Source organism: Leptodactylus fuscus, chromosome 1 (genome assembly GCF_031893055.1).
Source record: "Leptodactylus fuscus isolate aLepFus1 chromosome 1, aLepFus1.hap2, whole genome shotgun sequence".
NCBI classification, from domain to species: Eukaryota; Metazoa; Chordata; class Amphibia; order Anura; family Leptodactylidae; genus Leptodactylus; species Leptodactylus fuscus.
In genome coordinates this window covers 20616251-20642552 of record NC_134265.1, presented here as the reverse complement: position 1 = coordinate 20642552, position 26302 = coordinate 20616251, and the positions used below count along the sequence as shown (strand labels likewise).

The 26302-nt window shown below is 41.2% G+C and overlaps 1 protein-coding gene across 2 annotated transcripts in view; it reads right to left on the bottom strand.

Annotated features, from left to right (window-relative positions):
- Window positions 1-5992: 5992 nt before the first annotated feature.
- NPR3 (natriuretic peptide receptor 3) overlaps window positions 5993-26302 on the bottom strand; it is a 62041-nt gene continuing 41731 nt past the window's right edge. The window contains exons 4-8 of one of the 2 annotated variants that reach the window (XM_075268075.1): window positions 21191-21326; window positions 17284-17378; window positions 10758-10884; window positions 8420-8507; window positions 5993-6370 (exon numbers count right to left, since the gene is read on the bottom strand). In XM_075268075.1, the coding sequence (XP_075124176.1) occupies window positions 6259-6370; window positions 8420-8507; window positions 10758-10884; window positions 17284-17378; window positions 21191-21326 (558 nt within the window). In that variant the 3' untranslated portion in view covers window positions 5993-6258. The remainder of the gene's footprint in view (window positions 6371-8419; window positions 8508-10757; window positions 10885-17283; window positions 17379-21190; window positions 21327-26302) is intronic. The other variant, XM_075268083.1, reaches the window with a different exon arrangement.

Below are 26302 nucleotides of genomic sequence, written 5' to 3'. Positions count from 1 at the left end.
CTGGTACATTTAGCCCCAGTTGCAGGAAGAATACAGCCTCCTGCACGCTGTATACACAGTATACAGAGCTGATATGGGTCCTGTAGGACCCAGCAGCTCTTGCAAGATGTGACCGCCAGGTCAGAGGGCGGCCACATCATGGCGGCGCCCATAGCCGTGTATACAGCGCTCATTGAGTGCTGTATACACAGCGATCGACATGGCAGGGAAGGGAATAAACCTTCCCTGCCATCTCTCTGGGAGCTCCGGCTGAAGTTACAGCCGGCTCCCAGCTTCAGTAGCTGCACGATCTCTGTGCAGCTGCTGTGTTCTGACTGGATGTACCTTGTTCTGACTGGATGTACCGGAACGTCCTTTCAGAAAAAGGCAACCACTTCCCGGACGTTTATAGTCTATGGGTGGTCCGGAAGTGGTTAAAGCTAAGTTGATATGGTGTAAAGTGAAGAGAATTTGCCACCGCTGTATACGGCCACAGGATTGCCACGACCAAATTCCGTTGCAGCTTTCTTCTGCTGATTCGGTCCAGATGAATCAGCCTAAACGGCAAGAAGTCCAAAGCTGTGGAATCCGTGGCAAGATCAAGCTGGACGCTGATTTTTTTTCTGCATCCTTTGTAAACAATGGGAGGCAGATTCAGGGAAGAATCTTCCCCGGATTTGGGGGTGGAATCCACTCCCAAATCTGTGACAGATTCCTTCGTCCACCAGTTAGATCTCCTCAAGAACAGGTACCTTCATAACAAGATTTAAGATCTTTGGACTACGGCTGGGTCCACACCTGCACTAGTTTCCATTAGAAAGTCCTGCAAGTCCAACTTATTTTTGTCCAGCAGATTCATTTAAAAAAGACAGACCCCATTATAGTCAATGGGGTCTGTCGGGCTGTGTCTGTAATGTTAGTTTGTCCATTGTTCTGATCCTCCCGATCAATCCGATGCTAATAACCCACCTCGATGTAAGTAATCCAACCCAGCTAGTGCATGAAGACTGGTTTGACCAAAAGAAAATTTGTCCATGATACATATGAACCAATCTCATTACAGGGTTTATCCAGTTTCACAAAACACTCCATACGGACCCAGGTACGTCAACAACATCTATCTCATTTATTTTTAATTGGAACGTATCATTGCATTTGGATATGAAAAAATGCTTACAAAGATGTACACCATAGTGAACAGATATCACACAAAGCACAACTGACCAACTCATCACTTAGACAGAATAATTATAATACATAAAGAAAACATATTCACGTCATGAAGATGTGTGCTCTACAAAAAGAAAAAAACAACCTAAAAAACAATAAATAAAATCACATTATTTGCAGGCCGAGCTGCTTACATCAGTACAATAGCATTGAAGACGGTGAGGACTCCTATAAGAAATGCAAAAACTTCCAAAAATAAAATAAAAATGTCAGCACTATTCATTGTGAAGTGTATAGGATCGGGCTGCTCAGCTTTGCAAAAATAAATTGCGTGATAATATGGTTCCCTGAGCCGTGGGAGTGTTGTTTTTTTTTTTTTTGAGTCTGGACTCATGTGAACCCCTTTGGTGTTACTGTCTGGTCAAGATGGCTGAAAGAGGTAGGGGTTGCGTTAGGATAGGTTTGGCACCATTGATTACATAAGCCCCATGACTTTTGGGTGTCATTTTTTAGGACAAACTGTACCCATCGGTTCAGCTTCATTAGTAATACTTTCATATAGTGGACATTATTTTTTAAAATACATTTTTCATATTGTTTTCACCTCCTTGCATCCTTCAATAGATGCTGCTCCACTGATTCTGGCACAGTTGGAATTTTTTCTCTAGCCCTCACCATTCCTGAGCAATCATTGTTGTTAGTTTAAGCACAATTATGCTCTCTACTGTCTGGTGGGCGGTCCCTGTCTTTCTGCTCCAGGCCAGGACCGCCCACCTAATGGGAGAGCATTATAGTGCTGAAACTAACAGCAATGATTGCTCAGGCATGGTAAGGGGTAGAAAAAAAATTTCAACTGCGCCAAACTCAGTGGAGCAGCGTCTATTGGAGGATGCTATGAACTGGAGTTGGTAGGTGTGATGAAAGGTCTCCTTTAAGTCTAATACACATAGAGTGGCAGAGGCTGTATGTAGAGGCAGCATGGAGTTCCATGTGAGAGTATATACGCTCCATGTGTGGTGCCTCTGTACAGTACAATATTACAATCTGAAAGACTAGTGCACAGTCTGGCCCAAAAAAAATGCAAAAAACTTTCTAATTGTTTTTTCTAAAAGATTGCACCTCAGAGTTGTAATACGGTAGTGTGCATGAACCCTTAGCCAAATTTTGATCTGTGTAAGTGGTTTATGAAGATATCATCGTGAATAGCACAGACATAATTTTCTATAATGAAAGTTTTTGGATATCTTTAGTTGGCTAACCATATTCTGTAGTAAAGCTGTTAACAAACTCATAAGACTAAACACATAATGAAATCACCATAATCTGCCAAGAGACAAGCATTGCCCAACAAGTGACCACAGTGTCCGATTTCACTTTGGAAATTATAAAAAAAACAAAAAAATTACAAAAAATTGGCTTTTACTAATACAAATAGGACACAAAGTACACAAAAGACAAGAAGTGTTCAGCTTCTAAGGTGTATGGCAGTCAATCCAATAGAAACTAAAAAATATCAGCTTATTGATCAATACATTATAAAATAAGAAACGCCATCCTGCCGTGGAGCATTGTAAATATTAAATAACAGAAAACTAAAAAGTTTGGAAAAGGAATCTGAATTTTTTTTTTTTTTTTTTTACACTGATAAATTTATTTATAGTCTATAGATAAAATTCTCATTCAAACTTGATAAAAACAATAGTGGTTCAAAAAAAGACAAAAATGATATTGCAGCACCTTCAGCCATTTGCTTTATGGTAAAATAAAATCTCTCGCCCACAAGAACAATGAAAAGAAATTTTTTTGTAAAATAAAAAAAATTGCAGAGTGTAGTGTTGTGTCATGCAAAAAAATGGATAAAATTTTGACAGGAGAAGTGAAGATCAATATTATAAATTTGTGAATATCTGTGGAAATGATTAGGAACCGAATATTCATGAAATATTTTTTTTACGACTGTATCTAGTATTATTACCGTGTGCAAGAAAACATTACAGAACAAGTTAAAAAATGTAATAAAATATAAGATGATACAAACTAAATCTACCATGGACTAAAGATATTAAACATTATATTCAGGAATATTCAATGTGTTTTTCAAAAAATGTGCCCTTTGTAAATCATTGGTACATTCCAAACCAAAGCGTAAATGGGGAAAAATTTCTTCCAAATTTAAAGAAAAATGGCACCCACAATATTTATGATGAGAAGAGATTTTAATGTAATTTTTTTTTTGTTTATTTGATAATCTCTTACTGAGTTTTTGATATTCTATATTTTAATCGGCCCTGGAAGTGAAAATCCAAATTTTAGCAATTTTTATAATTTTATAGCATTTTTTTTAATTCTAAATTTCTATTTTCCTCTAGGCAGTAGATATGAAAATGGTTTTGTTTATTTGATCAACTCTTACAGTGTTTTTGATATTCTATATTTTAATCGGTCCTGGAAGTGAAAATCCAAATTTTAGCAATTTTTATAAATTTGTAGCAATTTTTTTTTTTAACTCTAAATCTCTATTTTCCTCTAGGCCAATAGATATGATTTTTTTTGTTTATTTGATAAACTCTTACTGTGTTTTTGATGTTTTTCATTTCAATTGGCCCTGGAAGTGAAAATCCAAAGTTTGGTAATTTTTATAATTTTGTAGCAATTTTTTTTTTTTTTTTTTAGTTCTAAACTTCTATTTTCCTCTAGGCCAATAGTTATGATTTTTTTTTTTTGTTTATTTGATAAACTCTTACTGTGTTTTTGATATTCTATATTTTCATCGGCCCTGGAAGTGAAAATCCAAATTTTAGAAATTTTTATATTTTGTAGCAATTTTTTTTTTCATTCTAAATTGCTATTTTCCTCTAGGCCAGTAGATCTGAATTTTTTTTTTGTTCCATTAATTTACAGTCTTTAAATCAGTGAGCATGAGTGTTGTCGTCTTTGTATCAATGCCCCTAAATATAACAATGTAATTTTTTTTTTCCATAGCTGTGTACAAATATTCTAATATAATTAGACATATAAAAAAACAAAAACATTCCTGAATGTCTATTAGACACAACATGTCTACTAAATAACATATATTTACAGTGAACACTGATCAAAAATTCTACTTTGTGTGATTTCAGCACTTTTCCCTCCTTACTCACATAACTACCCAAAAAAGTGAAAAGAATGTCTAAAAATGACCGATAAACATTAAAAAGGTTAGAATGGAATGTCTTTTTTTTTACTAAAAAAAATCTAAATTATTTACTGTACAAGTATATATGATATATTATTTACATTTTCAGTATAAAATCAAAGGTTCGACATTTGATAGAATTTATCGGCCTCTTGTTTCAAAAGGGCCCAGAAAAATTTCAACTTCATATACAAAAACCAGCTGACCCCGACAAAATGGATTTTAATGATGTGACATTCTCATATATGAATTTTCATGATCCCTTTGCCAAATTTTTTTTTAAAAAGTAAGATGAAAAATATTTTCAATAACAATTGCATGAAAAAAATGATTTTCGAAATATTTTTTTTTTAAAAAATTTAAATTATATTTCAAAATATCTTATTTTTGGCAATACATAATAACAATAATCAACATCCTACTTTTATATTTATTTATAACTACATTTATGTGGATTTCTGTAATAGTGTCTTATATTTTTTTTTTTAATTATAAAAAAAAAAAAAATTAGTTTGAATTTTTTAATTTGAACATGGGTTGGTTTTAAAGAGATAAGATAAGATAATCCTTTAATAGTCCCCTATTGGGGAAATTTCAGAGGAAAGACTGTTGATGTAGCGGTGTAACAATTACTATTATAACTTACTTCTGACTTTGAAGTTGACAAACTTTACTTTTGACCAAATTTTTAAAGGGGTCCATATCTGAATGGCCACCATATTGTAATTTTTTTTCAAATTTTTAATTTATGGCTGGTCGTAATCTCTAATCTCAACTGTGTCAAATGAATAAAAACCCTCTGATATAAATCTTTGCCCAAAAACCGTTCTATTTTTTTTTATTGCTATAATTATTACAAATTTTATTTTGGGCCAAATTTCCACTGTAACCCTTTCGTTTTCTATAGAATTTTTATTCTAGAATTCTATAGAATTCTAGAATTCTCACATTGTATTGGCAGGCGTAGCTTGTGAAGTATATGAAAATGAAATCCAATTGTAGATGGATTTATACCATTTTAATCAATAGATCATTGACTCCCAACTTTTTTTGTTTGTTTTTTTTTTGTTTTCGAGAACTAGTAAGATCTGTCGGTATCACTGACAATAATAGTGTTCAATATTAAATAAAATCTATACAATATAAAACCTGAATTAGCCCGTCCAGCTAAGTTATCCTGAATATACTCTACGGTAAAGCATTTAAACATCCACAGGATTACAATCATGGCCTGTGCTCACACAAGGTTGACCTTTCAGTTACATCTCTACGTCATACCAAATATCTTTGTAGGGACTTGAGCAAACCAGAAAAATTTAACAAGATGGGCCGAATTTAAGCATCAATGCTTCACTGTGTGTGTTTGACTCACGAGAGTCAAAATAAGCCCTGTAGTGTACCTTGGGAAAAAAAAAAAAATATTAAGCATTAGCCTGGTGACCCTTTGGAGTAGAACATCTGGTATTTACAGGTCAAGGCAAACGAATATACAAAAATTTCGGATATTTCCGTAAACACAATTGTCTCCATATCTGTTTACAATGATTCCCCATTTTTCTTGGATTTAATCATTTGGAACACCCAAATTTTAAAGAATTTAGGCTGCAAATGGAAATGAGAATGTGCCTGTTAAAATGTCCCCAAACCCCCCCCCCCCCCAAAAAAAAAAAATCTGACTTCCTTGATCCAGCAAATATTTTACAATTTTGCAAATCATGAAATTGTCCTTTTCCGCGAGATGAAAGGCCATGTGGCATCGTATGATTTTCTAAATCATTCCTGAGTTTTTGAAGAAAAAAAATTAAAAAAAAAATAAAATAAAAAAATTGAAATAAAAAAAAAAATAACAGGACTCCTACTCCTCTTCTATATGAGATCCTTCTCACGTGTGACGATGTCTTTGGTTGCCTCTTCATACAATACGAGTGTTTCTAAGCGGCAGAGAAGTTAGATCGTATGGAATCCTCCCGCAGTTGTCGGTGTTTGCCGATGTTACAGTCATCGTGGTGGTTTCGCCTTTCAATCGTTATTCTGTATTTCTTCCTGCATTTAAAGAAATTTTGGTAAAATTTGTAAGAATATTTTGTAATAAAATGTAAAAAAATTACAGAATAAAGATTTTTTTTTCAAATTTTGACCCATCATCCCTGGGTCTCACTTATTATACTGTGGGGTCTGAAGAGATGCCAGGGTATGATGTGGATTTGTAGGTGATAAAGCTAAAAAGTTTTAGATTTGGATTGAAAATGTAGAAAAATTTAGATTGAATTGCCCTATTTGTAGATATGGTCCCTATAATGGGTGTTATTTGGAGTTTTCTCAAACAGATCAATATGTCTGACACACGAGGAATTAAATCTTAATAGGTAAAGCACTGACCCCTTAAAGGGTTTATTCATTGACTGTTAAAACTATCCTGCACTAGTTATGCATCATTACTATATATATATATATATATATCTATATCTATATCTATCTATCTATCTATATATATATATATATATATATATATATATATATATATATACCTTGGACCCTGTTCATTACCTATGCGGAGGGCTGCTGGGGAGACCAGAATTGCCGTACCTCTGCCTCTCCTGCAGAAGCTCCAACTCTTGGTCATATGACTGACTCCACTCTACTAAATGGACTGAGTAGAGGAGAGTCCATGACATAATCGAGAGTTGTAGCAGCTGCAGGGGAGACAGAATGAAACTTCTTGCCTCCCCAGCTGCCTTCCACACTGACAGTAAAATGGGGCATCAGGTGTTGGACCCCTACCAAGCTTTAATTTCTGACTTATCCTAAGTTTAAGTAATCAATTATTTAGGCCTACAACCCCTTTAACCAGTTCAGGGAATGTATGGGAAGCTTTATTACTCCCTGGATCACCATTTAACATGAAGCTCCCTCTCCCCTCTCACAGCACAAGTCTCACAAGGACACTGAAGGGTAGACACTGCTGTTTGACACCTCCTCTCATTTTACAATGTATTAGTTTCCACGAGACTAGAACATGTATACAGATCAGATAAATGAATTACATATTTGTAGAAGGAGGGCGATTGCGCCCATTGTGCCCCTGTACGATGCATTACAAAGCCTGATATATTCATGTTTACAAATACAAAGTGTTATTACGCTTTAAAAAATCCCTAAATGTCTATGTGATTCTTGTGATGTGAGCCTAGGTCATAGGTGTAGTCGCCGCCTCTGTGCTCGCTATTTCCTTGTATTGTTTTAATAAAAAATGTTTTGGGGAAAAAAAGAGAAAATAACTCTGACACCAATAAATGATAAATCTCATAGAGATGACTATAACTAGGCTAGACAATGTCACATTATTCTCATTTTTATTTCAGCTGCAACCACAGCTCAACATGTCTCAATTGTCTGTCCCTTATTCTCCAGCACTAGAAACAGATATTAGTGACTAAGAAGACTCTCAGCTGATACATTGTATCCAGTCTAGACAATGCTCTGTGAGCTCAACAGCCTGGATCGTAGACTGATACATTGTAGCAAACTAGCAGAAAGATTGGTGACGCTGCTGCTGATGTATCCAGACTAGACAATGCTCTGTGAGCTCAACAGCCTGGACTAAAGACTGATACATTGTAGCAAACTAGCAGAAAGATTGGTGACGCTGCTGCTGATGTATCCAGGCTAGACAATGCTCTGTGAGCTCAACAGCCTGGACTAAAGACTGATACATTGTAGCAAACTAGCAGAAAGATTGGTGACGCTGCTGCTGATGTATCCAGACTAGACAATGCTCTGTGAGCTCAACAGCCTGGACTAAAGACTGATACATTGTAGCAAACTAGCAGAAAGATTGGTGACGCTGCTGCTGATGTATCCAGTCTAGACAATGCTCTGTGAGCTCAACAGCCTGGACCGCAGACTGATACTGACAGCAAGCCAGCAAGCATGGGGGTCATGACCACTTGGCCTGAAAGAACTTGAGGACAATGGTGACATGTTATCTGCGCCTGAACTGTGCAGTCCTATGTAAGACCACATTGTGATCTCATGGTGGATCATTCCAGACGTCTTCTCTACATAATATTTGTAGAAATATATTTCACTTACCTGAAGAAGTAGAACGCCATTAACAGCCCCGTGCCCAGGAAAGCGCCAACCACAATACCAGTGACTGCAGATTCTCCTAAGCCACCTGCTTAAAGAAACAAATCAGACGCTGAATATTAGTGGGGCTAAAAGGAACCTCGAAAGGCAAATCTGCTCCTTTTACAAGGCGGAGAAATTTTTACAATGGCCATATTGGTTTCCACAGAGCGTTCCAAAAAAACGGGCTTTGATTGAGCTCCTCCTACACAGTCAACATTTTCGTATTTTCACTTCTCATATCCCCAGATATTCTAGGAATAAAGTATAAGAATTAGAATAGCGCCATCTGCTGTTGCTATTCAATACGCTTTGTGTGTCCACCTTAGTAAAGTGGACGCACATGCTCAGTCTTATCTCTCTCGTTCTCTGTGCTGTATATTAAGAGAATGATGTCACTACATTTGCCCTTGAAAACATTACAAAGCTCCCTAAGCCGCAGGAATCCTTCACATAACCAAAGCAGCAGAGACTGAGTATGTGCGTCCACCTCTGCGCATGTACGGAGGTGGACACAGAAAAATTGTTCAATAGAAACAGCAGGTGGCGCAATACTAACTTAATTCCTAGCATTCGTGAAGCTTGGAGATGTGTAATACATACATCTAACCACTAGAATGCAGAAATCTGCTCGGAATAAAAGGCCAAGTTTTATTAAAACTTTAAACCTAATAAACAAGGGAACACATTCTATATACATTGATTAAACTTGAATGAATATCGAGGTTGTGTGACCGTCTCGTGAGACCCCGGCAGGCGGCAGCAGTCACGCATACGGCTAGGCCCATCGATTGAGGAAGTTATGGCAATAACAGGTGCAGATTATCCTTCCGTTCTCTGCGCGGCTGTGAATTTTTTTAATTAAAGGTAATTGACTTTGGAGCGGGAGACAAATGGGTGTGAAATTTCCTGCATCCTATTTTGCAGAGAACAGGTTCTCATGCCAAAAAAAGCACAGTAAACAGAACTTACAATCCATCCTCGGCAGATGGGACTATTGTTAGCAGACCTCCATGGATCTGCACGGCTTCTTGGCGGATCTCGAAAATAAAGGGACAGCATGGCGACCATCTCGACCGTGTCCTACAGCCAGGTGGTCGGATTTTACACATCTTATAAGCGGTTTTCAATCAGTCTTCTTTAATCTAAGGATTTGATGGCCTTTGTTTATCTGGGTTCCTCCTGATAGATCATACAAGAGCTAAGTGCCAATTGGAAATGGACAACCCTCATTTTTCGGGTCAAACTGGTTTTCTCACAGCAATGGGGGTGGGCCCCAGTGCTGAAAATGCGATGGGGGTGTCCCTACTGCAGCTCGAGAACACGATCCTGCGACGCCTCTATCTTCGGCTGGATCCTCCCCTTCTCTGTCATCTTCCTCCTGCGTCATCTCCGACGCCTGCGCAGTTGGCTCTACCAGTGAGACACCAGCAGAGTCGAGTGCAAATGCCGGCCGGCGGCCATTTTTGAGAACCCGCTCCTGCATTGAACTACAAGAGCAAGAGCGGCCTCCCAAAAATGGCCGCCGGCCGGCATGCGCAGTCGGCTCTACTAGTGTCTCCTGCGCAGGCGTTGCAGGTCGCAGGAGGAAGACGACAGAGAAGGGGAGGATCCAACAGAAGATAGAGGCGTCGCAGGATCGTGTTTTCGAGCAGCAGTGAGGACGCCCCCATCGCATTCTCAGCGCTGAGGCCCGCCCCCATCGCTGCCAGAGAACTAATTTACATACTGGTAAAAACCGGTATTTCTAAGGAACGGTGCGGCGGAGATCACATCTAAAGATAAGAGACGAGTAGCCTTTCTAAAGGCTATTCCGACGTCTTATCCACAAAAAAAAGAGGTTCTAATGGTAGAATCCCTTTAAGGTCCTCCTCAGTCTTCTTCCGGTCTCTTGGGTGATATCATAAGCCCCAAAGGCCAACGAGGTCTATGATTGGGTCTCGACTCCCCCCCCCCCCCACAAGGTCATGGCACTTTAACACAAGCATCATGATGTCCACAAGCCCCAGACAAAATCATAGACCTCAGAGATCCCCCAGGGCCCATGATGCAACCCAGGAGGCTGGAACAAGACCCCAAGGGAACGCTGAACACCTCAAAAGATGACCGGAGAGGAGAAGGTAAGTTTCATTATTTCTCATTTTTCCGCACCTCCCTCGGGCCTCCACTTATTATAATTTGGGGTCTGGTCTGACCCAATAGTATACTAGTCATTTGTGGGTGGTGAAGTCCAAACCACCAAACAAAAATTTTAGATAGACATTCTCGTGATCTATAAAAGTCAATAAATAGAATTACTTACATGTTTTGCATGGAGTTACAGGCTCAAACACGTTCTCCGTGAGTCTTATCCTACCGGTGCCCCACAGAGTCTTCAGATTTGGTCGAATTTCAAAATTTCCTTGAATGCCAAAAAAATCTCCGATAACCTACGGAATAAGTATAGAAGAGTAAGAAGAGTAGCCATTGTTATATGTCGAACTTAGCAGAAAATATAATCAAACTATGTGACAAACAGCAAATATGAGCACGGCTGAAGAGTCAGAAGGACCTCACAGCGTCATAGGTGTCCTGGTGGTGGAACTTAAAGGGCTCGTCTAGGTATAAGAAAACAAGTTATCCAAACTGGACAACTCAGCTGTCTGCAGCTCCATCAGGGGTGGACCAGTAAGTCAGGGCGGTGGGGGGGTCCCATCATCTTTATAGCAACTTTCTATGGTCTAATGAACTATGAGCTAATGAACTTTATGGCTATTGATTACTGCTGGATTTCATCATATATGTAACGTATGCTTTCCCTGGAGGTCTTGTGGCTAGGATTCATATTTGATCATATATGTAGAGTATGTTTTCCCTGGTGGTCTTTTGGCTCGGATTCAGATTTGACCATATATGTAGAGTATATTTTCCCTGGTGGTCTTTTGGCTCGGATTCAGATTTGACCATATATGTAGAGTATATTTTCCCTGGTGGTCTTGTGGCTCGGATTCAGATTTAACCATATATGTAATATATGTTTTCCCTGGTGGTCTTGTGGCTAGGATTCAGATTTGACCATATATGTAATGTATGATTTCCCTGGTGGTCTTGTGGCCAGGATTCAGATTTGACCATATATGTAGAGTATATTTTCCCTGGTGGTCTTGTGGCTCGGATTCAGATTTGACCATATATGTAATATATGTTTTCCCTGGTGGTCTTGTGGCTAGGATTCAGATTTGACCATATATGTAATGTATGATTTCCCTGGTGGTCTTGTGGCCAGGATTCAGATTTGACCATATATGTAATGTATGCTTTCCCTGGTGGTCTTGTGGCTCGGATTCAGATTTGACCATATATGTAATGTATGCTTTCCCTGGAAGTCTTGTGGCTAGGATTCATATTTGATCATATATGTAGAGTATGTTTTCCCTGGTGGTCTTGTGGCTAGGATTCAGATTTGACTATATATGTAATGTATGTTTTCCCTGGTGGTCTTGTGGCTCGGATTCAGATTTGACCATATATGTAATATATGTTTTCCCTGGTGGTCTTGTGGCTAGGATTCAGATTTCACCATATATGCAAAGTATGTTTTCCCTGGTGGTCTTATGGCTCGAATTCAGATTTGACCATATATGTAATGTATGCTTTCCCTGGAGGTCTTGTGGCTAGGATTCAGATTTGACCATATATGTAGAGTATGTTTTCCCTGGTGGTCTTGTGGCTCGGATTCATATTTGATCATATATGTAATGTATGCTTTCCCTGGTGGTCTTGTGACCAGGATTCCGATTTTACCATATATGTGTAGTATGTTTTCCCTGGTGGTCTTGTGGCTCAGATTCAGATTTGACCATATATGTAATGTATGCTTTCCCTGGTGGTCTTGTGGCTCGGATTCAGATTTGACCATATATGTAATATATGTTTTCCCTGGTGGTCTTGTGGCTCGGATTCATATTTGACCATATATGTAATGTATGCTTTCCCTGGTGGTCTTGTGACCAGGATTCCGATTTTACCATATATGTGTAGTATGTTTTCCCTGGTGGTCTTGTGGCTCAGATTCAGATTTGACCATATATGTAACGCATGCTTTCCCTGGTGGTCTTGTGGCTAGGATCCAGGACTGAGCATAGATGTAATGTAAGTTTTCCCTGGTGGTCCAGAGAATATCCGCTTCAACATTTATAGAGCATGTTATACAAAATACTGGAACGTAACAGAGCATCGGAAGAGCCCTGGGCTGTATACTCTGTCTTGTGCATGAAGCCATAGAGGAGTCTCCAAACTGCTGGCATCCATACAGCATTTTGACAGGGGTCATCTTAAAGGGAATGTATCGCCACTGTTTCAACAACCACCTATTGAAATCTATCACTATTTTCCATTCTTTGTACTTTCTTGTTGTTGATGCTTACCGGCCATTTTGCCTGAGCTTCTCCTCTGCTCTCTTAACAGCATTTAGTGATCTGCTTTACAGCAATTTCATGGCCATAGGCATCAATAGTCTGGAGCCGACTGAGGTTTATGGGAAAGTTTTCTAGACATAATCTGTGTAGGGAGGGGGAGGAGTCAGTTGTGGTTGAAATTATCGGTCAGTAGTGTTATCTATATGGGTGTTCTCTTCTATTGCAATCCTGAGATGTAAAAAAAAGAAAACTACAGAATTGTCTATAATTAGGCATAGTGGCCAGAGTGGAAATTGCAGGATTTAATACTTATTTTCTTAAATATGGCTAGAAAGACATGGAAAATTTTACAAAATTCCTAAAAATTGTTATAAAAAAGCTCTTATTCCTGCCTAGGTGCGTAACTGTGATATTTGGGCACTTCACATGGGATCTACCACTAGATGACTCTATAGTATCATTCTTTGCCCTATGGCCTGATCCTTGTTAGCACACAGAATCTGCCCGGTGGGTCCGACACAGAGCCATCAGCAAAGTCAAAGACGGGGGTTTTCTCACTTGGCTCCATTCATGGAGATAGAGGCTAGCCAAAAGTTCAAAAAAATAAAAAAAAAAATAAAAAAAATAAAAGTAAATAGTTCTCAGATTTTTCCTATATGTGAAAGATACACTGAATGTAATAGCCAAAGACGAGACGAAATTTTATTATTTTAAATTCTGTTTGTGGCTTATTTTACTAAATTGTGGTCGGAGCGTGTTTAGACTGTGGTAGGAACATGTACATGATTAACACAGACGGGTACTGTGCAAGCAAAGTGTGACTGATCCTTAAGTAATCATAATTTAATGATAATATTTCAGAATTCGATTCCATTCCGTAAAAACCCAGAGAACACAACCATTGTTTGCATTTTTGTCCAGCGCATATTTTTCCCTTAAGAATGTCAATTATGTGAAACCGTTTACGGCCAGATGGCAAAATTTGCTGGGGGTTTATGCAAACCTGCAAGGAGATGGAGACAATAAAACTCCTTGACTGCTTTCCTATTAGGGATATCGGTCTACGTTCAGTGGGGTAGCTATAAGGAACATAGAGGTCGCTATAGGAGTCACAGGGCTGACACCGGGGCCCAGAAGTCAAGGGGTTGTCAGGGAACACGAGGGCTTGTTAAACTTATTTGATGTCATAAATGTGTTCCCCCTGCTCTCTGGTGCACTGGAGTGAGAAGATTTATAATACACAGCCTTCCACTGTCAGAAAGGAGGACATGGACCATTTAATGGCAAGACTAACAGGTGATCAGGAGCCTATAGTCAAGGAGGGATTCTGTGGCACAAAATTGAGCACCAAGGAGTTGGGAGTGTACACCCCCCTGGTCCTTCATACTGCTAATGGTGGTTTTGTGATGGAGGGAACCAGCCCTAAGGACCCCATTGTACTTTTTGCTCTTAGACCTACACACTTTACAATATACCCCCATTTCCCCGAAAATAAGACAGTGTCTTATATTAAATTCTCTTCCAAAATATATGACCTGTCTTATTTTCGGGGGATGTCTTATGTAGCAGCTGGAGCGGGGACAATCGGCAGTCATGCCGGCGCTTCAATTAGCAGAGTGTCGGCATGACTGCCAGTTGTAGGTGGTCCAGGAGGTGAAGGGGAGATGTCTTATTTTCGGGGAAACAGGGTAGGGATCCTATCAATAAAACTTAATTTTTTCTGCCTACCACGTAAGAATAGCCTTAAGAAAGTCTATTCTTCTCCTACCTTTAGATGTCTTCTCCGCACCGCTGTTCGGTATATTATCCGGTTTTCGCCGGTATGCAAATGAGTTCTCTCACAGCACTGGGGGCGGTCCTCAGTGCTCAAACAGCAGCTGGGGCGTCACCAATTCTGCGAGAGAACTCTCCAGCGACGCCTCCATCTTCTTCAGGAACGGGTCTTCTTTGCATCTTCCTCCGGCGGTGGCTTCAAACTTCTAGGCCTCGGGCAAAACCAACTGCACATGCCCGCCGGCCACAAGAAAATGGCCACTTACAGAGTATTGTAAGCGGCCAATTTCTTGTGGGCGACGGGCATGCGCAGTCGGCTGCCTGAGGCCTAGAAGTTTGAAGCCAGTGCTGGAAGAAGCTGTTTGAACGCTGGGGCCCGCCCCCAGTGCTGCGAGAGAACTCATTTGCATACCGAAGAAAACCAGGATTTCTACGGAACGGCGGCGCGGAGAAGACATCTAAAGGTAGGAGAAGAATAGTCTTTCTTAAGGCTAGTCCTACGTGGTAGGCAAAGAAAACTGAGTTTTAATCATAGGATCCCAGGCAGACCATCTAATATGGCCCAACTTTCCCCTGATGGTAGATGTTGGGAAAACAAATGATCGGGCTGTTGGATTTCAACATGTCCAATCCTTTCGTTCTCAGAGATGTCGGACGGCAACTTACTTCCATCTCCCTAGTCAGAAATCATATGTGCAAGTGTATGGGAGGAGTTGGGAGGAATAGCGGTCGGCCAAATATTCTCCAAAGTGGATGAAATTCAGAATTGCTGCTTTACAGCCAACCGGTTACAAAGACATCATGTTCTTCTGGGGCTTCAGTCAGCAACGTCTTCATCTCAATGTATACATTTGTGAAGCTGTTGTATTGTCTAGAGTAATGGCTTGGTATCAGATCTGGCCAATTTACATACGTAATTCCTCTATTATGTATAGTCGGCTACGAGCAACTTCATAAATCAAGGCTATTGGTTTTCAGAGTTGCTCTCCAGCTAAGGTCAGGAGGAAGGAGGGATATGCATTAAGCTGCTATGGTTTCAGCATGGGACGGGGTGACAGGAATATTCTTTCAGGTCAAAGGAAGTTCGCTGGCTCGCCTTCATACTAAGTATAGTGTGCATTGTGTAGGATCACAGCTTCATGCATTACAAGTCTGCCAAGGGAAGATTATCCCGCAAAATACAAGTCATAATTTAGCAGCATTAGCGCCTCGGTCTGGAAATGTGTCCAAATTTATAATGAATTTTTGCAACAAAGGATTCTGCAAAAAGTGCAATTTGCCGTTGGATCGAGAAGGAAGTTGGTGACATCACCAGGTCTCCATCCATCCATGAAGGCTGCCATTGTCACTTTGTAGTCTAGAAGCATGGGAGTATGGCCAGGACCCCGCAAATTCCCCCAGCCCCACAGATAGATTGATTCAGGTGACCCTAACCTAACAATGCCGAGTTATCACCATTTTGTAAGCGAGTTCTTCTTCGAGCAACGAGGGCGGCCATTGCTTAAAGAAGAAGATGGAAACACCTTCTGTCGAAGCAACAAGACAACAATTTACAAGGAGAAGACGCTATTTAATTCACTTGACCCTATCTAGTTGTGGGAAATGGTTGATATTCTGGGTTTTGATAATAGATGCCCTTCCAAGGGGTTTCCTTGTTGAAAATTTTTGAAATAGGCCCTAAAAATAATTTCCGATCACTATAACCTCCAACAATCCTGACGACGGAGGAGCATGGATGTCGATCTCAGCAAAGAAGTGTTACGCATGGTCAATGGAAAATATGGCGTTGTCAGGATTGATGGGAGCGCCAGAGGTCAGGTCAAGACACGATATAGGCCATAGCATTAGTTATTTGTTGGTCAATCTTGGTGGGAGTCTTGAAGGTCTTGGGTGGTCAATAGATATTAAGGTGTCATAAAATGCTACCAAAGTTGGTACGTTAGGCAATAAATACCTATCGTACCCTTTGGTAGCATAAACTATCTGTTGAGTTTGGTCCTCTTTGGGATTTTTTTATGAAAGGCTTTTAGACTAGATAAGGTCTTACACCCAAGATTATGGGCTCCATGTTTCTTGAGGAGTGGTTGAAACCTTGAAAGTAGAGAGCATACGTGTCCCAGTAATGGTGGGTGTTAGCACTTAGACATTGAGTGGTAGAATTTGGTCCCGGCCAAGGACTCACAAGGAGAAGTTGCATATTACAGGGCCCTCCCTTTACACGCAGACCAAAAAAGCTAGAAAAGAAAAACATCCATCCATCTCCAGGGACCTGCCCACCCTCATTGTTGTGTATTCTTTACTTCTATCTAATCTAGCAAGCACGCTGTAGTTATTCTTCGCTATCCATGCTATCTGGTCTATATCTGCGGAGAACATGACCAGGCTACAGAGGAATTTGATGCGGATCCCACATTGTATATAAACAGCTTACATCATGACATTTTTGTACGACAACTAAAAAGGAGTTGCTTTAATCTCACCAAAATAAGCAAAAAGTCTGGCAAACACGCAGATGGCGCTCGGAACAATGCAAGTATTCTTGTGTATACAGTGCTTGGGCTCTACTCAAAAAGTTAGAGGTCATGCGGCTGAGTGGTTGGGATCCCAAAAACAAAGTCTGGCTGGGGTAATATTAGCAGAGAGAAGACTACATCTTACCTCTTGAGTGCCCTCTTCAAGATCAGTCATGCCAATCACAGAGAAATCCCCATATCGGTCACCATTGGCGTCGATGGACACTTGTCCGGCGATACCTGCAGAATGGCATTCGGGGAATTAGGAAGTGCATTCCTTATGTAACCTCACTGGTCCAAGTCAAATATAAGAAAGTCTGAGGATTTGTGAGCCGGCCTATACAACAGGAAGTCTCATCAGCCTCCAATACTTTTGTTGGTTTTGCAAACGATACTGGAATTTCACCATAGTGTCTGCATTCCTAAAAATCTGAGACTCGCTCGGAATTCACAACACAACATTTCACCAAAGTACATGTTATAAGGAGCTTAGTGTCAATCAGAAAGTGGCAACCAAAAAATGTGAAAAACTATAAGCAGCTGAGAGCTCTATCCTGGTATGATAGATGACAACCACTGATGGCGGACATTGTAGTAACGTCCATGCGGTGTAGTATATAGAGGATCTATCAGTTCTCCTGTGTGGTGTAGTATATAGAGGACCTGTCCTGTGTGGTGTAGTATATAGAGGACCTGTCCTGTGTGGTGTAGTATATAGAGGATCTGTCCTGTGTGGTGTAGTATATAGAGGATCTGTCCTGTGTGGTGTAGTATATAGAGGATCTGTCCTGTGTGGTGTAGTATATAGAGGACCTGTCCTGTGTGGTGTAGTATATAGAGGACCTGTCCTGTGTGGTGTAGTATATAGAGGACCTGTCCTGTGTGGTGTAGTATATAGAGGATGTGTCCTGTGTGGTGTAGTATATAGAGGATCTCTCCTGTGTGGTGTAGTATATAGAGGACCTGTCCTGTGTGGTGTAGTATATAGAGGATCTGTCCTGTGTGGTGTAGTATATAGAGGATCTCTCCTGTGTGGTGTAGTATATAGAGGATCTCTCCTGTGTGGTGTAGTATATAGAGGATCTGTCCTGTGTGGTGTAGTATATAGAGGATCTGTCCTGTGTGGTGTAGTATATAGAGGATCTGTCCTGTGTGGTGTAGTATATAGAGGATCTGTCCTGTGTGGTGTAGTATATAGAGGATCTGTCCTGTGTGGTGTAGTATATAGAGGATCTGTCCTGTGTGGTGTAGTATATAGAGGATGTGTCCTGTGTGGTGTAGTATATAGAGGATCTGTCCTGTGTGGTGTAGTATATAGAGGATCTGTCCTGTGTGGTGTAGTATATAGAGGATCTGTCCTGTGTGGTGTAGTATATAGAGGATCTGTCCTGTGTGGTGTAGTATATAGAGGACCTGTCCTGTGTGGTGTAGTATATAGAGGACCTGTCCTGTGTGGTGTAGTATATAGAGGACCTGTCCTGTGTGGTGTAGTATATAGAGGACCTGTCCTGTGTGGTGTAGTATATAGAGGATCTGTCCTGTGTGGTGTAGTATATAGAGGATGTGTCCTGTGCGGTGTAGTATATAGAGGACCTGTCCTGTGTGGTGTAGTATATAGAGGATCTGTCCTGTGTGGTGTAGTATATAGAGGATCTCTCCTGTGTGGTGTAGTATATAGAGGATCTCTCCTGTGTGGTGTAGTATATAGAGGATCTCTCCTGTGTGGTGTAGTATATAGAGTATCTGTCCTGTGTGGTGTAGTATATAGAGTATCTGTCCTGTGTGGTGTAGTATATAGAGGACCTGTCCTGTGTGGTGTAGTATATAGAGGACCAGTCCTCTCTCCTGTATATAGATTATCTCCGGCTGTATTTGATTGATTGTAATAAACTCTATAGCGACTCAGAAACTCCTCGATACTTCTCTTGATAAAATGTTGGCTTTTTCCCTCTGAGATTTTTCCTGATCTCACATAGAGCAGATGTTACATTACTGAGAGTTTAGTTTTTCTATCTTTTGTATTAGATGGCGGTCAGCATTCTGCATTTCTCCCATGCCATCTTGCACACAAGTCGCTATGGACCGGTGTGACCTGCGCCTTGTGCAGTGATGACATTGCAGCCTGTTCATACTCCGCTTGTATCTATAAATGGACTTACACAAACAACCTGCTAAAAACACAATGGGGACTAATAATTAACAACAAGCTCTTCCGCCGCCTCTTGTGCCGCTTGGCAGGAAAAAGAAAGTCAAATAACAACTCCCCCCGAGAATATAAACACGTAAAAGGTTGTCACCCACCAACTCCTAGGAAAATTCATTATGTCTTGAGGCGTTGCTGTTACTTCAATTATCGCCATTTTTCCATCATTATTGCCGTCCGCAGTAGGCGACAAGTCAACTTCAAGACTTGTATAAAGCCATGCTATAAATTCTGGTGTATACATGGACACATGATGCCGAGGCTGCTCATAATGGATCCCTTTAGATTCCAACTATAATGGGATCCACAAGGTTTGGGTATTTTCTTACCGGGTACCCGCCCTTCTACATAATCACTGGGTGTCTGATCACCCCCTCCCCAGACCACCACAATGGGTGGCTTTGGATAATGTGCCCCAGTCCCTTTCACCACCTCCACCAACTCCACTTCTTGCCCCCTGCTCTGCCAATTCTGATACAATTGGAATTTCTTGTCTAGCTTCTACCATTCCCAAGCAATCTTTGCTCTTAGTTTCAGCACAGTTGTGCTCTTTACTGTCAGATGGGCGGTCCCTATCTTTATGCTCCAGTCCAGGACCGCCCACCTGACAGTAGAGAACATAACTGTGCTGAAACTAAGAGCCATGATTGCTTAGGAATGGTAGAAAATTCCAACTGAATCTACACAATGGCTACCATCACAGAATTCCTCTCCGTCCAGGCCCTGCTACTACAAAGAAGGCCGAATGCCCGGGACAACAGATGGGTCCAGTACGCACAGGCCTCTTTTGTTTGCACAGTAAAGATTAGATATGGAGATGATTCTGTGTCCTGAGATAAGGCAGCAATGTGCAACCAGGACACACATCCACGGACATGGCGGCTGGTTTGGTCTTTATCAATCTCTGCCTCTTAGAATAACATGTCCAGCAATGGAGCAATGTCAGGCATATGTCTCTGTCTTGCACGCATTATACTTGACATCTACCCCTTTAATGTAAAAATTCACGGCCGGCCTGTAGTGCGAGACGTCAACGGAGACGTCTAAAATGCCATGGAGAATGTCACTTTGCACCCGCAATACGATTTCGACAATGTTCCAAGGAATTCTTGGAATTTGTCACAATTTGTCCTGGAGAGGAGTCTGGGAGACAAGTCTAACCTGTTTCTGTGCAGATGTAGCAGTGCTGATTTTTTGCTGTTTTATTTGTGCACGCCATAACTGACTTAAAGGGGACTTGTCAGCGGGTCTGAGGTGCCCACTGACATCCATCATCCTGGGCCGTAATGTGAGATCTGTAACAGGCCACCACCTAGTGTGTGTCTTTGGGCTAGCTTTGTGACTTCCACTGTAGCACCCCCAATAGTTATGTGGGCCCTGGGCTCAGCCATATAAGAGCCTATGAGTTACATGGAAACCCATCTGAAGTTGTACCGTGCATATGATAATAGGAGCAGAGTATACGGTAAGATTATAAGCATGCTTGTAGTCCATATAGCTGGGGGATGAGCTCCCGGCATCCTTTCCTCTGGAGGACCCATGGTGTTCCCCCTAACAATGGCTGCAGGGACTCTGATGCTCTGCAGTTTCTCCTAGGTGAATACCAGAGCCATTTCTGCAGCCTGTACCCTGTCAATACCCTGCCATGATGAACTGATGGAGCTGATGGGTTCCAGAGCCATTGCACGGAATTTGATTCATCCCTCTCCAATTCCTTACCTACCCTCACCCCTCTCTGACTGCAGACTGTATAGACTTTGACCCCCCTATGGGTTATCACACATGTCTCCATCCCAGACGAAGGTTCTCAGTAAACCCGATGACCAGAAGACAGTCGTGAATCATTTACCTTCATACGTTCTGTTCCACATGCGCTGCACAAGTTTCTCTCCGTCCTTTTTGCTAAAACCGCTCTTCACCAGTTCATGTAATGCCAGGGCGTAAAGGATGATGGCATCATGGAAACCTTCTACAAACATGTTCACCTGAAAGAGAAGATGGAATCAGTGAATGTAACTGACATCACAGAAGTCCTCCATCTATTGTATAGGTAAAGGAAATGTATCATCAGAAACTGATGCTTTACTTAAAGGGGTTGTCCAGGTTTTTATGGCCCCTTGCACCGATCAGCTGTGTGACCATAATATAGACAACATGGGCAGGTCCCTGTGTTGAAGTCAATGGGAGCTGAGCTGCGGTACAGGGCACAGAACCACCTGTTTCCGACTTGTATGGGCATACAGCTGCTTGGTGCAGTGTTCTTTTATTGGCTCCCTATTGATCAGATATTTAGGATAGGCCAATAAAACTTATATATTATGTGACTATTCACAAAAAATAGTCTTGAAATATTACAGGGGCCACTAGACCAGTCACCACTCCCTGTTTTGCTGAAGCTCTCTTATTAGCTTTGCTGTGTAGATTGGGATAAGAGGTGCAGAGCCATCTCATTATTATAAGAAGGTGGGTAAGCTAATGGCAGCTGTATTATACTGCTGGAGACCTAGATTATTCAGGATAGTAACACTGTGTACACAGATAAATCTCTGTATACTGCTCACCAGTCTGATTTGTATAGATTGGGACATGAGCAGAGTCAACTCATTATCATTAGAAGGCAGGCAAGTTATTGACAACTCCATTGTACTGCTGGAGGTCTAGATAACTTGGAATAGTAACATTATTTATACTGATAAGGTTCTGTCTACAGATAACATTTTAACATTTCAACTTTGCTGGATAGACTGGGACATGTGAGCAGAGTCATCTCATTAGGGAAGGTGATGTTTTGACAACTCCATTGTACTGCTGTGGGGTAAAGCAGAATAGTAACATTATTTATACTGATAAGGTTCTGTCTACAGATAACATTTCAACTTTGCTGGATAGACTGGGACATTTGAGCAGAGTCATCTCATTAGGGAAGGTGATGTATTGACAACTCCATTGTACTGCTGTGGGGTAAAGCAGAATAGTAACATTATTTTTACTGATAAGTTTCTGTCTACTGATAACATGTCAACTTTGCTGGATAGACTGGGACATGTGAGCAGAGTCATCTCACTAGGGAAGGTGATGTATTGACAACTCCATTGTACTCCTGGAGGCTTAGGTAAGGCAGAATCTGCTGCTGATATCAGAACAAGGCAGATTTACCAGTCAATGGTCTGGGAAAGCTAAATACTGATATATTAGATGCCCCACTCCTATAGAAATGTATATATGGTCTTATCATACATCCTAAGCAGATATCCCCATTCCCTTTATTTCTGCTTGTTTAACGATCGCTCCCACATCTGAGTCTGGATCCGACTCAACATACCATCCCAGGACCAGAGCAAGAATCCGACGGTCTACTCTGCTCAATAACACGCTACTCAGCCCTGCCAAGAATCGCTTCGACATCCTCCACATATTTCATTTGAAGCAAATGACAAGAGTTTCATAAAATGCCAGAACCAAATACAAGAAGAACAGAACACAGCGTGGAAACATAAGCGAGAGGTGATTGACGCTGACACATGAGATAATCCGCAGTCTCCGGGGATCGCCCATTAACCAGTATTCCAATGTCTTTATGACTGATGCAGCAGAGCTCAGATTGTCTTACTTGTGGTTAATCTGTACATGGTAGATATATAATTCTGCCCAGGCTAATATGCCCTCTGGAACAGCTCCATGGGGTGTGTGATGCTTTCTTCCCTGTCTCCTGGATGGCAAATTTGCCTAACTGTGAAGCAAGACAAACGTGGCATTTAGAGGGAAACCAGTTTGTGTGTAAATATGTCTAGTTATGTGGTCAAAATTTGCTTTCAGGTTTCTAGGAAAACTGGATGACACACAATATATAGCACAACTATCAGTATGTCTTTTGTAGAATGGGAGGAAATCCACGCAAATACAGGGAGAACATACAAACTCTTCGCAGATGTTGTTCCTGGCGGGATTCGAACCCAGGAGTCCAGCGCTGCAAGGTTGCATTGCTAACCACTGAGCCACAGTGTTGCCCCCAAAGACAACCACATTCCACAGGAACATGGATATCATAGGGGGTGCAATGGTAGCAGTCACTGCCAGACCCTGAACCCTCTGCCTCATAAAATATACCACTATTGTAAATGGAACAAGATAGATAAGGACCCCATTATAGATTTTACTTTAGGACCCCCGAGCTTCCAGTTATGCCACTGGGTGTCTTGCACTCATAGCTTCTCTCTAATAGCAAAGAAATGCCTCTTTCTGTACAGGATCACCCCCAAGGATTACATGGTTGTGCATTTACATCAATGGCCAACATGCAATACCTTAATCCACCTGCGGAGGCACTGTGAGCTCACTGTGCCTCCGCAGGTGGATTAAGGTATTGCATGTTGGCTATTCAGGTAAATGACTAACCATGAGGGTGATCCTGTTGGGCAAAAGGGGAGACAACAAATGTTGGGAGGGGGGGACATCGCTTTTATGATGTTTATTCCCTTGGTCAATTCTTTAGAAATCCCTCTAATTGGAGCCCTGAAGTTATTTGGGATGCAAACAATGTGGCTTTATCTCTTTGTTACACAATTCTGTAACATTTTGTTCCTATAAGTGTTTTGTAAAGTCGTGTTCCAGATGTTGGATTTCTTGTGTAAATAAATGCCCCCTTACATATCACCTTGCGCTGTCATCACCATGTTCTGGGTGTATTCACTGCAGCGCAACGTACGTCACACGTGTTGGCTTCAAACCAGTTCTAACAATAGGAAGAGGAGTACATGACACACGCACATTTATGGAGGAAATGATAAAGATAGGGAAGTATGGTGGCGCACAGCTGGAGCGCGGAGACAAATGTTATCTCCTTACCAAGGAACGTGTGAAGATTAAACATGAGCGTGTCGGGGGAACAGAGGGTCCTGCTACAAAGTCACCATGATGGAGAGTCCTCATGTATCATTGTACAGTCCTCATTGTATCATTAGTCCTTATTGTATAATTAGTCCTCATTGTATCATTAGTCCTTATTGTATCACTGTACAGTCCTCATTGTATCATTAGTCCTCATTGTATCATTGTACAGTCCTCATTGTATCATTAGTCCTTATTATCTCATTAGTCCTCATGTATCATTGTACAGTCTTCATTGTATCATTGGTCCTCATTGTATCATTAGTCTTCATTGTATCATTAGTCCTCATGTATCATTGTACAATCCTCATTGTATCATTAGTCCTCATTGTATCATTGTACAGTCCTCATTGTATCATTAGTCCTCATGTATCATTGTACAGTCCTCATTGTATCATTAGTCCTCATTGTATCATTGTACAGTCCTCATTGTATCATTAGTCCTCATGTATCATTGTACAATCCTCATTGTATCATTAGTCCTCATGTATCATTGTACAGTCCTCATTGTATCATTAGTCCTCATGTATCATTGTACAGTCCTCATTGTATCATTAGTCCTCATGTATCATTGTACAGTCCTCATTGTATTATTAGTCCTCGTTGTATCATTAGTCCTCATTGTATCATTAGTCCTCATTGTATCATTGTACAGTCCTCATTGTATCATTAGTCCTCATTGTATCATTAGTCCTCATTGTATCATTGTACAGTCCTCATTGTATCATTAGTCCTCATTGTATCATTAGTTCTCATTGTACCATTGAAGAACAATGAAGATGCTGCAATGCTGATTCAGTAGTGCAGCCCCATTGACAGTCTTTTCCTCCACTCATTGTGCAGGGGAACCACAGCTCTGATTTATTCCACTGACAACCCAGGATCAGCACTGTGCAAAGGATCATTTTCAGGATCCTGGGGTCCCAGAGATCATAAAGAAATGACAGATACTAGTAATATCTCATCACTACTTTACATGGGGCTGCACTACTTCTAATTCATGACCACATCGTTTTTGCATCGTAGCATTTTCCCATGAACAGGCCGGCAGTTTCTGCTCCACCTAGTAAAACCAGACATGTCCTAGAGAACATAGCAGCCACTTCATGGGGATACAAGGTTAATGACATTCTAACATCGTGGGAAACACCAAGAGATGGATGCTTACTAGCACCAGACCATGATTCTCGGCCTACGTCTGCCCAATGCAATAACTATGAACATTTGATGGGAACAGAACCTAAGACATTACTTATTACAGTTCTGCATGGGCTACAGATAGAAATGGAGGGCATGAGCTAGAACTTAATGTCTACATCTCAAAATGTACTGTGCAAGCTTTTATATAGGATTTGCAGTCTATAGGTGTATACATGTGCTCTTAAAAGATGAGGGGAGCTCAGGATGGCCTTATTGCCCTTTGCAGCTCTCCAGCTGCTGTGAAACGGCAATTCCCAACATGCTCCATTCACTTCCATGGGAGTTCCAAAACCAGCAGAGCAAGCATGCATGCTGGGAGTTGTAGTTTTGCAACAGCTGGAGAGCCAAGGTTCCCCTACCCCTGGTATAGACGATCTGAACCACCCTACAGACAGGGTCATAAAGTCTCTCGGGCCGGTGGTGCTCAAGCTCAGCCCTCTGTGCAAATTTTTCACAACCATCAACTACTGTACGTTACAATTGTACATTTTCCTTTTCTTCTCTATCCAGCCCAGACCACCATAATGTTCACGACATGTCTGTGCACACAAACTTCCCATCATTCCCATTCCCAGTCAGTGTCCCCCACATAGTAGTCGTGCCCCCTTTTGTGCCACAACCTTCCCCACATAACCCCTTTTCGACTATTCGCTGCTGACCAACTGCTATTTTTGTCATCAAAGAGTTAATTTCCGCCTTTCTGACAGTGGAAGTCTGTGTATCATATATCTTCTCACCCCAGTGCACCAGAGGGCAGGGAGAATAAATTTGTCACGCACAAAGTGCCAACCGTCCAAGGAAATTAGAAAGGAGATCAAACCCAAGTGTGGTGAGGGTGACCTGTGGACCCCCTGGCTTCTGGGCCACTGTGACC